Source organism: Nicotiana tomentosiformis, chromosome 1 (genome assembly GCF_000390325.3).
Source record: "Nicotiana tomentosiformis chromosome 1, ASM39032v3, whole genome shotgun sequence".
Lineage (NCBI taxonomy): Eukaryota > Viridiplantae > Streptophyta > Magnoliopsida > Solanales > Solanaceae > Nicotiana > Nicotiana tomentosiformis.
This window is the reverse complement of record NC_090812.1, coordinates 70,308,075-70,319,947: the sequence shown is the minus strand read 5'-3', so window position 1 is coordinate 70,319,947 and position 11,873 is coordinate 70,308,075. Positions and strand designations below refer to the sequence as shown.

General features: G+C 41.7%; 1 protein-coding gene across 5 annotated transcripts; it reads left to right on the top strand.

Moving 5' to 3' along the window:
* Nucleotides 1–979: 979 nt before the first annotated feature.
* Nucleotides 980–8,798, top strand: LOC104105991 (cysteine--tRNA ligase 2, cytoplasmic-like). Of its 5 annotated transcripts, none has more exons than XM_009614437.3 (9): nucleotides 980–1,015; nucleotides 1,135–1,292; nucleotides 4,813–4,876; nucleotides 5,053–5,214; nucleotides 5,707–5,877; nucleotides 5,950–6,234; nucleotides 6,313–6,438; nucleotides 6,865–7,281; nucleotides 7,647–8,798. In XM_009614437.3, the coding sequence occupies exons 2-9, from the start codon at nucleotides 1,210–1,212 to the stop codon at nucleotides 8,037–8,039; spliced, it is 1,701 nt and encodes a 566-aa protein (XP_009612732.1). In that variant the 5' UTR covers nucleotides 980–1,015; nucleotides 1,135–1,209; the 3' UTR covers nucleotides 8,040–8,798. The 5 variants fall into 5 exon arrangements, with proteins under 5 accessions (XP_009612732.1, XP_070040687.1, XP_070040682.1 ...); XM_070184586.1 differs by having other exon boundaries at nucleotides 983–1,292; nucleotides 6,865–7,089; nucleotides 7,174–7,281; XM_070184581.1 differs by having other exon boundaries at nucleotides 983–1,292.
* The last annotated feature ends 3,075 nt before the right edge of the window (nucleotides 8,799–11,873 follow it).

The following is an 11,873-nucleotide window of genomic DNA, read 5'->3' as shown; positions in this document are numbered from 1 at the left end:
CTCCTCAAATTCTCTAAATATTTAATAGCAATGAAGAGAACATTTGTTAGTGTAATTATGTTTGCTAATATGCTTTTCTGTAAACTGGTTATGGAATTGTAAGAGCTAGCTCTTAAATGGTGATACATGGATAGAAGATTAGAAGAAATTAATTTTTGAAAAATGAAAACTAACCAATAAACTAACAAATGAGGTAATGATTCTTATTAGCTATTATTTAGTAGCAAAAACAAATAGAAAATACAAGGGAATTAATGTTTAAACTTTATGGTTTACAAAATAAACAACAAATTAATGTGTAGTTATAATTCATCATTTAACAGGATGCCCAATTAACCACATTCATGTTATTGTAGTATTATTTAACATTTAATAAGAGGATTCTTTTTAATAGTGAAGATCAAAGGGCTGTTTCAATTTAAATATTTTCTTTTTATTAATTTTCTTAGAATGTATCTTTACATCTTTGTACAAAGTTATATCTGAAATAATATTATGTTGAAGGGTATTACAGTCATTCACCTTTATAAGGTTATTTCGGTCTTTTAAGTTTTAGTTTGGGTTTTCATATTTATAATATAGTATGATATGATGATTAAATGATATTCTTACAAAATATGAAAAGTTATCTGTTAAAATATGTTATAATACATTGATAGTGTAAGAAAATATTTACATAATTAGTGCTTGTAACTTATACATAGCACTGGTGCTTGTGATTTTGAAGATTCTTTTCTAAATTAGTTTCAACTTGTATCATTATGTTTAATGCTTTCATAAATAAATAGAATTTTTTTTGTAAGGTTGTTGGAGTTAATTTCCGTAGAAACTATTTTCCAAATTTTCCTAGTCTTTTATAACTCGATTTGAAACCAAATTTTTTGATTAAAATTTAGCTAGTCTTTGCCGGCTCCTATATTAATTTGTTTTTTATTTTTTATATTTTATATATATATATATATTTCCTAAGGGTTTAAAACAGAGGGAAAGAAAGGCCGAAGAAACGGGAAAACAAGTAACGCTTCCTAAACTCTCTTTTCTACCTTACAATTTATACTGTACCTTTGAAGGTAGTAAATTGATTTTTGCTTTCCGGTTGATCCGACTAACTTGTGAGAAATGGCGATGGACAAGTTGGAATTGCAGATATATAATACACTGACGAAGCAGACGGAGGTTTTCAAATCGAAGGAACCTGGCAAGGTTAAAATGTACATATGTGGTGTTACCCCCTATGACTTCAGTCACATCGGCCATGCCCGTTCATATGTCGCCTTCGACATTCTCTACAGGTCAAATTTTACGGAAATTTGTTTCTATGTGAATGATTGAAGTGCAGATTTTTTTATTTGTTTCGGTTAGAGTTGTTTGTAATTTTGGCCTGTTGCTTTCCTTCTATGTTATGTGTTGGTTTCAAATTGTGATGAATAGTTCATAGAAAGAGTTGATTAATAAAGAAACATGTTTGGAGTTTTGGAAAATGGGAAGTTTGAGTGAAACATGTTCATGTAGGGGAATTTGGGGATCATATTGGAATCTTTCTGAAATAAATAGTTTGAATAGATTTGGAAGTTTATGTTGTTTGTTGTATGTGGGTTAATCAAGTAGGGGATGTTGTTTGATTAAGAACCATGATTGGAAATTTAGGGAGTGGAAGTTTGAGTAAAGCTCAGGGGAATTTGGCGGTCTGATGGGAATTATTCTGAAATAACTAGTTTAAATAAAAACAAAATTGGAACTGTAGCATTATGTCCAATGTTTGTCAGGAGTTCAGTGTGAGATTAAGAGAATTTGTAGTTTAACAGACCCTAAATTATTGAGAATAAGGTAATATCGGAATAATTTTGGCCCCCAAAAAAGCGGAATGGTTAAAAGGATTCATATAGCCAATCCTAATTTTGTTTGGGTTGAGGTTTACTAGTAGTAGTAGTTGAGCGGAATTTGGAGATTGATTTTATTGTGTTGGATGGAAAGTTTGTGTTAATTATTTCCCCATCTCCAAAAGAAGTAGACGCTATTTGGAATATAGGGGCAAACAGTCCAGTTTTATTTCAGACCTTGTCTCATTGACTTTAACAACAACCACAATCCCACAAAAATAGGGTTTGGGGAATGTAGTGTGTACGCTTACCTTACCTCCACCTTGTGAAGGTAGAGAGACTGTTTCCGAGAGACACTCGACTCAGAGAAAGCATAGCCTCAATATACTTGAAAAGAAATACATCAAGGGAGAAGCCATGTAAAAAGAAGCAGTAACAAAAAGCAGTATAATAAGACAAGCAAAGCAAAACGGACAACCAGTACTAGAGATCTACGTATCTGAAACTACTAGAGTAATGATGATACTATAGGTGTGAAAAGAGAATATGCTCTACGTCCTACTAACCTTCTACCCTAATTTTCGATCTCCGTGCCTTCCTATCAAGAGTCATGTCCCCGGTAAGTTGTAGATGTGCCATGTCCTTTTTAATTATCTCTCCCCAATACTTCTTCGGCCTACCTCCACTCTCCTTAGGCCCCCATGGTCAACCTCCCACACCTCTTTACTGGGGCATCTGGGAACCTTCTCTTCACATGCCCGAACCATCTCAACCTCTCTTCCCGCGACTTGTCCACCACGGGGGGCCACTCTCACCTTTTACCGAATATTTTCATTTCTAATCTTATTTCTCCTAGTATGTCCGTACATCCATCTCATCATCAACATTTGCATTTGGAAGTTCTTGATTGGCCAACACTCCGCCACGTACAACATAGTCCGCCTAATAACCGCTCTATAAAACTTACCTTTAAGTCTTAGTGGTACATTCTTATTACACATGATACCGGATGCGAGCCTCCACTTCATCCACCCCGGCCCAATACAATGTGTGACATCGTCATCAATATCCCCATTACCTTATATTATTGACCCAAGATATTTGAAACTCCCTCTTTTTGGTATGACTTGTGTATCAAGCCTCGCTTCCATGTCGGCTTCCCGAGTTACGTCACTGAACTTGCACTCCAAGTATTTTGTCTTAGTCCTACTTAACCTGAAACCTTTGGACTCTAAGGTCTGTCTCCAAACCTCCAGCCTAGCGTTAACACCGCCTCGCGTCTCGTCAATCAGTACTATGTCATTTGCAAATAACATGCACCACATCATCTCCCCTTGAATGTGCCGTGTTAATTCATCCATCGCTAAGACAAATAAAAATGAGCTAAGGGCTGATCCCTGATGCAACCCCATCACAATCGGAAAGTGATTTGAGTCTCTTCTCACTGTCATAACCCAGGTCACGGCTCCCTCGTACATGTCCTTAATCACCTTAGTGTATGCTACAGAAACCCCTTTGGCCTCCAAACATTTTCATAGAACTTCTCTGGGGAATCTGTCGTATGCTTTTTCTAGATTAATGAACACCATATGTAAGTTCCGCTTCCTCTCCCTATACTGCTCCACCAATCTTCTCACCAGGTGGATGGCTTCTGTAGTCGATCGCCTCATCATCAGTGGCGGAGCCAGAATTTTCGTTAAGGGGTGTCAAAATATATAAAAGTAAACATACCAAGAAATTAAGGGGAGTCAATACATAGTATATACACATATAATTTATTTTTTTTACCTAGCTACACAGTGTATTTTCCTCACGAAGGGGTGTCATTTGACACCCCTTCCCATAAGGTGGCTCCGCCACTGCTCGTCATGAATCCGAATTGGTTCTCAGAAATAGACAGACTTGTCTCACCTTTTTCTCTACCACCCTTTCCCAAACTTTCATAGTGTGGCTAAGCAAGTTGATACCTCTATAATTGTTGCAATTTTGAATATCGCCTTTGTTCTTGTACAACGGGACCATCGTGCTCCCCCTCGATTCTTCGGGCATCCTAGCCGTCTTAAAAATGACATTAAACAACCTAGTTAGCCACTCCAAACGTGCTATGCTCGCGCTCTTCCAAAATTCTACAAAGATCTCATCTGGCCCGGTCGCTTTTCTCCTACTCATCCTACGCCTAGCCCTTTCAACCTCTTCAACCTTATACGCCTACAATACCCAAATCTTTACGACTCTCGGAGTACTCCAATTCACCCAACACAATATTCTTGTCCCCCTCTTATTGACTTTATGAAAATAAAAAATGCATTGAAACTTAGACGACTTTTAATAGTTATAAATATGGATCGGAAAATTGTAATTAAAAGAAGTTAGCTGATTTGTGTGCTGAACAAAATGGGATAGCAGGAATTGATTTAGTAAATGAAGACTTCTTGTTGCTACTCTTGGTAGTATTAACGACAGTTATGCTGATTTTGGAATTTTTTTTTGAGATTCTGCTGATGAAGATAGAAACTGAATCATTGAAGGAATGTCACCAACTAGCATGGGAAGTGTTCCTATGAAATTGGATTTTTTTAATTTTTATTCTCTCCATTTTTTATTATCAATTTCTCATTACCGTGGATGTTTGATTTTTGTGTTATATTGCATTTCCTGTAGTATAGTATTGTGGCTATTGTAAGTTGTAACGTGTCATACGTGGTTGGTGCATCTTGGCAGCTGTTTACCAGATTAACTTGGACTTAGTAAACATGGGAACCAAAAAGAGCTTTGGTTAATGGTTACCTGCAAAAAGGAGAAAAGGAAAAAGAAAAGAACCCACGAAGAGCTTATTGTTTTAACCTGCATCTTTTTTTATTATCATGGAACTTATGTTTTATCATGTGTTTTGGTATGGCTCAATGTCAGTGCATTTAGATTATTTCTTTTAGTAGTCTGTTTTTTTTTTTTTTACTTCAAATTAACTAACAGTCTGATTTGGAATTTACAGGTATCTGAAATACTTGAGATATGATGTTGTGTATGTGCGCAACTTCTCAGATGTAGATGAAAAGGTGAGAATTACATTTATTTTGGGGAGTAAGTCTCTTTTATCTCCCAAGACAAAAGGAACTTCTTTGACCTAAGAAGAGGAGACAACTTATTTCTTTTTATTTTACGATAAGCATGGCAATATCAGTTAGCTCACTGTATATAATACTTCAGGTGCTTAACGGTCGGTTCTTTTCAGATAATTCGTCGGGCTAATGAGTTTGGAGAGGACCCAATAGCTTTGAGTGGTCGATACTGCCAGGAGTTTCTAAAAGACATGGATGATCTCCAATGCCTCCCACCAATTCATCAGCCTCGTGTTAGTGAGCATATGGAGGAGATTAAGGAAATGATAGCTAAGGTTCTCACATCTAGATTATCTCTTCCAAAACGTGTTTTGACAGTTAAAAGCCTATTGATGGGCTCCCTCTCGTTATCTCCTTGTAATGTCAAAATTAATGTGGTTTCTCCTACTCCGAAATTTAGTAACATGAATGCCAATCTTTTTCTGTGAAAATTTGTTTCTTCATGACTGCTGCTTTTGGAAAAAAAAAAACACTAAGAACTACATTCCAAGATTGTGTCCTTTACACTAAAGAGAGTCTGTAATATTTATTCTAGTATACAATGAGAGAAATGCATATGTAGTAAGGATGTACAATGCCGTCAGTAGAAGTAAAACTCTGTGTTTGATGAGAGGAAAGTGCAACATGTTGCTTAAAGTCTGCAGTTCTATAATCTTTCTTAGATCTAGCGTAAACTGCTTTTTGTCTTTTCTTCTTCCCCATATATGCTCTGGTTTCTTCAAAATGCCATTATTTATGCACTAATGATCTTTAGGTGTAACCTGTAGGTAATGACTAATGGCTATGCATATACAGTTGATGGAGATGTTTATTTCTCTGTCGATAGTTTTCCAGAGTATGGTCGCATATCTGGACAAAAATTAGAAGATAATCGAGCTGGAGTACGCTTTGCAGTTGATTCAAGAAAGCTAAATCCTGCTGACTTTGCCTTGTGGAAGGTGTGAAGTTTTCTTTTACTTTTCTATAAAGTTACTGCTTTAGCTTTACATGCCAATTTCGTTTCTTTACAGGCTGCAAAGCCTGGTGAACCAAGTTGGGACAGCCCCTGGGGTCGTGGAAGACCAGGTTGGCATATAGAATGCAGTGCAATGAGTGCCTACTATTTAACACATTCTTTTGATACACATGGTGGTGGAATGGACTTGATTTTTCCTCACCATGAGAATGAGATTGCCCAGAATTGCGCTGCTTGTGGCCCGGAGAGTAATGTTAGCTACTGGATGCATAATGGTTTTGTTACCATAGATGATGAGAAAATGTCGAAATCATTGGGGAACTTCTTCACTATACGTGAGGTAGAATGTACTCATTAGCTACTGTCTTAATGTGGTTCTTTTTATAATGCTCTGAATCATAGCATACATGTTTTGTAGGTTACTCGATTGTACCATCCCATTGCATTGAGGTACTTCTTGTTGGGGACGCACTACCGATCTCCTGTTAATTACTCAATATCACAGATAGAAATTGCTTCAGAATCTGTGTATTACATTTATCAGGTTGGGAAAAACTTTTAATATCCTTTTAATACCTCATAGTTCAATTACTTTTGCTTCTCGCTGATCGATACAAGCAATTCTTATGCAATTTTTGGTGTTTCTCTTTAATTTCTGGCTGTTCATTCTAGTTACTTTAGATCTGAGTCGAGAGCATATTCTACAGGCTACTTTTATTGGCTTGTTTTATTGCTACTTCGCATGCACAATAGTTGAACTGAGTGATATATTGTTTATGGTTTCAGCAACATACTAGTTCGGATAAAAACAAAAGGGTTGTCTATACATTTTATATCTATTTCTGAACTTTCTCCTATTACACGAATGTTCATGCAACTTTGAAACTTTGTCTCTCTTAAGACAATCTGTAGTTAGAATCTATCCTTTTTCTTAAAAGTCATTTATTTGGATAATTTTTGTGGTGGATAGACCTTACATGATAGTGAAGAAGCTTTGTCTGCTTTCCAACAAGGAACTGTAACAGAAACAAAAGTAAAGGGGGTGCGTGTTAGCCCTCAGGCCCAAGAATGCATCAGCGAGTTGCGTAATGAATTGGAGACAAAGCTTTCTGACGATTTGCATACACCTGCAATTTTAAATGCTGCTCTTCAAGAAGCCCTTAGACTTATGAATAGCTATGTGAACATGCTGAAGGTGGGAACTCTACCTTCTTTTTTCACTTCTGCACATGGCTGGTGTGGTATAACAAATGTTCCGTTATCTCTTGATACTTTCCAGAAAAAGCAACAACAGTTATCTGTTATTTTGTACCTAAGTGAGCTCCAGAAAGAAGTGAAGGCAGTGCTGGATGTCCTTGGATTGCTCCTTGGTTCAACTTGTGCTGAGGTGCTGTCAAAATTAATACTCCCTGTGTCTCAATTATTTTGGGCAGCTCTTTTTTTTTTTTTGCTTCCGTTTAAAAGATTAGCACCTCTCAATTTTTGTGGTTTAAAAAATTAATACTCCGTGTCTTCTTTCCTATCGAGCAATGCCAAACAGCTTTGTTGCCCAGACTGTCCGAAAATGTCTGGCGATGCATGTCGGATCCTGCAAAAGTAGTATATGTTTGGAGGATCTGACACGGGTACGATAATATTTTGGAGAGTCCGTGCAACATAGCCAAACATATTGGAACAGAGCACATTTTTTCCTATTACTATATGGCCAGTCTCAGATGTTGTCTTATTTAACTCATTTGTTGTGTTGTGCAGGTTTTGCAGCAGTTTAAAGAGAGAGCACTGAAAAGGGCTGACTTGACGGAGGAAGATATTTTGCTTGCAATAGAGGAAAGAGCATTAGCAAGGAAAAATAAGGAGTTTGCAAGAAGCGATCAGATTAGAACTGATTTAGTGGCCAAGGGAATTGCTTTAATGGACATAGGGACAGAAACAGTTTGGAGGCCTTGTGTAAGACGTGGACTAGAACAGCCTGCCCCGCCAGCTCAACTTGAGCAGTCTGCTGCAGCAGTGCAAAAAGAACCGCCTGTTGCACCTAGGGATGGCAAATGGGGCGGGGCAGTGCAGGGCAAAGCCTTAATGGGGCAGGGCAGGGCGTGTCAAAACACATTTTCAGAAAATAGTAAATGGGGCAGGGCAGGATTTTAGCTGCAAACTCACTTATGTGCAGACTGCCTAAGAAATTTACTTAACTGCCTTCCATAAGTTAGCAAAGTTAGCTACTAAAGCTGCCCAGACATACAAACATACTGTCATGGGCTGCTTTCCATCATCGACCCATGACCTCTTGGACGCGCCCCGTGGCGTCCCGGCAAGCCTCCTAACGCCTAGCGCCACGGTCGGCCCCGTGGTCTCGGCAGCGCCAAGTGACAAGCGAGCATGCGCCTCTGTCGCCCCACCGATATTCACTGCCAGCGCCCAGCGGCTGGCCAATGCCATCAGTGCCGCACGCACCGACAATGCCGCGCGCACAAATCATCATGTTGCCATCAGCGCCGCACACCCAGACAGTGCCCCGCGCGCAGACCCAATGCCAAGCACCAGCGCCCAGCCGCTGGTAGATCCAAATAGCGCCGCGCGCGCCCACAGCAATGCGCGCGCAGACCCTGCTGCTCAAGACAAAGTTGCTGCCATCGGACTTGCTTCCATAGAAGACTAAGTCCTTTTCATTGTAATTATAGAGTAGTTTTACTTCATTCATTTTCAGTGTGCTTCTACAGCTTTCTTAGGTCAACTCATGTAACTTTGGTTTATTTTTTTAAGCATTATTAAGGGGGACCAAAGCATTCAAACATTCAAGCATTCAAACAATTCTCTGTACTGGTGTCTCTCCCCCCCCCCCGACACCGCATAGCATCTTGTAATAGCTTTCATCATCATCATCAATACAATCATCAGCTTTCATCATCAGTTGCTCATTTTTCGCTGCTCAATTTCTCACGACATTGGTTTTCCCGTACGACACTGACAATCTAGTCTAGCGTACGGCGAGGACCTCAGTTGGCGCATAGCAACCGCACTGACATCAGTTGCTTAGCCTTACGTCGCCCTTCCAAGGAACATCAGGAAGGCGCCGCGTAACAGTTGGTATCAGAGCCTAGGCTCGACATCGGACGAGGGAACTCATTGGCATCATCATCACCATTTCTGACCATGGTGAATCATGGGGATCGAATCACGACCCTAGAAGAGACGGTTGACGCATTACGGCCCATCGTGGATACGTTGCCTGATCTAAAAATCAGCCTAGTGCAAAGGTTGGACGACCTGGACCGCCGAATGCGGCAGGCCGAAAATGACATAGCAAACATCAGTCAAGACTCTGAGGAAGACCGACAAACGGCTGCCGTCGAGGCAACCAAAATTCATGGCCAATTCGAGGACCTCCAACAGGAGCGTGCCGAGGATTTAGCCCATCGGGAACTAGAGGCAGACAAACTGACAGTCATGCAGCAAACCATAGACAACTTGACAGGCCAGCTCAATGTTGTCAATGCTGCACTACAAAGCCTGCTCAAAGGAGGCGAAAACCACATCAGGGGTGCCATGAACATTGCCCCCATTCCACAAAAGCTGAAAATTCCGGAGCCCAAGCCATACAACGGAGCCCGGGATGCTAAAGAAGTGGAAAACTTCATCTTCGACATCGAACAATACTTCGATGCCGTTGGACATTTGGAAGAATCCAAAAAGGTAGCAACTGCTGCCATGTATCTTCAAGGCGATGCAAAACTCTGGTGGCGAGTCAAATACGAAGCCATCAGGGCCGGTGAAGATACTCTCCAGACATGGGCAGAACTGAAGGCCGCCATACGCCTACAGTTCTTCCCCGAAAATGTGGAATACAATGCACGAAGAAAGTTGCGTGAACTCCGCCACACCAGGTCGGTGCGGGACTACGTGCGTGAATTCTCCGCACTCATGCTAAACATACGGGATATGGGGGACAAAGACAAACTGTTCGCATTCATAGAAGGTTTGAAACCTCATGCTCGTATGGAACTGCAAAGACAACGGGTAGATACCCTGCCCAAGGCCATTCAAGCTGCAGAGTGCCTTGGGGATTATCAGTTGGAAACTCAGAAGGATAGGCCCCAGCCGCCTGTCCGAGGGGGATACAACGGGAGCCAACCTAGCAACGGTGGCCCCAACAGAAACGGAGGAGATCGAGGTGCATCCAAATCCAAGACTCCTACCTCAAGCAGTAACACTACTGCATCAGTCAACAACAATTAGGGGAGAAAGCCCCCATCAGAATGCCGTCATTGCGGCGGGGAACATTGGAACAATCAATGCCCCAATACACAAGTCAATGCTCAACAAACTGTTGACGATGACGAGTCAGATACCGACGGCTCAGACGGCGCCGATCAAGTAGGTGCCTTCAACGCATTTGTCGGCTCCATTCATGATACCTTGGCGGGAACCAGTACTGGCAACCCCAAGAAGAAGGCATTCCCAATCGACAAGAAAGGGAAAGGAAAGGCGGACGTGAGGCCTCCCACATCACAAAAGAGGACCTTAATGTTCGTTGACATGAAAGTAAACGGCAGACCTATTCGGGCATTGATAGACACGGGTGCTAGCCACAACTACCTGGCCTCAACTCAGGTGCAACGCCTCGGTCTAGCAGTGCAAAAATGCAAGGGTCGTGTCAAGGCTATCAACTCTCCATCTCAGCAAGTGAGTGGAATAGCCAAAGAAGCGCCAATCCAGCTTGGCCCATACAAGGGAATATTCGACCTACGCATAGCTATCATCGATGACTTCGAACTGATAGTGGGATTGGAATTCCTCAGGCAGACCAACACCATCCCGGTACCATATGCCAACATGCTCCTAATGATGGGAGACAACGGGGCCAAACCCCACACCATACCATGCATATCCAAGAAGATGGCCGCTGGAAACATCACGGCCATGCAGTTTAAGGAGGGAACCAACAGACCTGAACCCATAGTTCCGGCTACCCTCAACATCATCAAACAGGCATCACATCATCGGGGTCCAACAGCTCATGGCGCCCCTCATTGTGTGAAGACTTGCCAAGCATTCCCAAAGGCCAAGTCGGATCACCCAGCACAAGCGGGACTCTTGGAGCCGCTACCTGTCCCACAGAGACCTTGGGAAAGCATTTCCCTGAATTTCATCACAGGATTACCCAAGGTCGGAAATCATGCAACCATCATGGTGGTAGTAGACCTGTTTTCCAAGTATGCTACCTTCATTGCAGCCCCACAGAACATGTCGGCAGAAGAAACAGCTCGACTCTTCTTCTCCCATGTTGTCAAACATTGGGGTATGCCCAACAACATCACCAGTGACTGCGACCCACGCTTCACTAGCAAGTTTTGGACCCAACTCTTCAGTTGCCTCGGATCCAAATTGAGTTACAACTCAAGCCATCATCATCAGCAAACACATGATCAAACAGACCGGTTCAATGACATGCTGGAGGAATATCTCCGCCAATTTGCAACCGGGTCACAAACACATTGGGTGAAGCTTCTGGATGCTGCTCACCTGTGTTTCAATTCACAAAAGTGCGCCCATAATGTGAATGCACCGATCATACCATCATCTCACCGAGCTGCCAGTTTCTGTACAGAATGGGAACAAACTTTGAAGATAGTGCGGAGCTATCTTGTCAGGGCCCAAGACAGGGCAACGAGGCATGCCGAACAAAACCGTCACTTTGCCCAACATCAAGCAGGGGACAAAGTGATGGTAAAAACCCCAAGGCGAAACTTGTTTGCAAAGAGGACCCAAGATCCTCGCCTATTGCCAAGCTACATCGGGCCTTTTTCCATTGAAAGGCGCATCGGGAAATCCACATACCAGCTGAACACACCAGCCTGGTGGAAAATCCATCCAGTCTTCCATGTCAGCCGCCTCAGGCCATTTCAGAAATGCATGGAAGATCATTCAGAAAGACATCTCACAGCACCGAGGGGAACAGACCTCCCAGCCATCAAGAGCCTG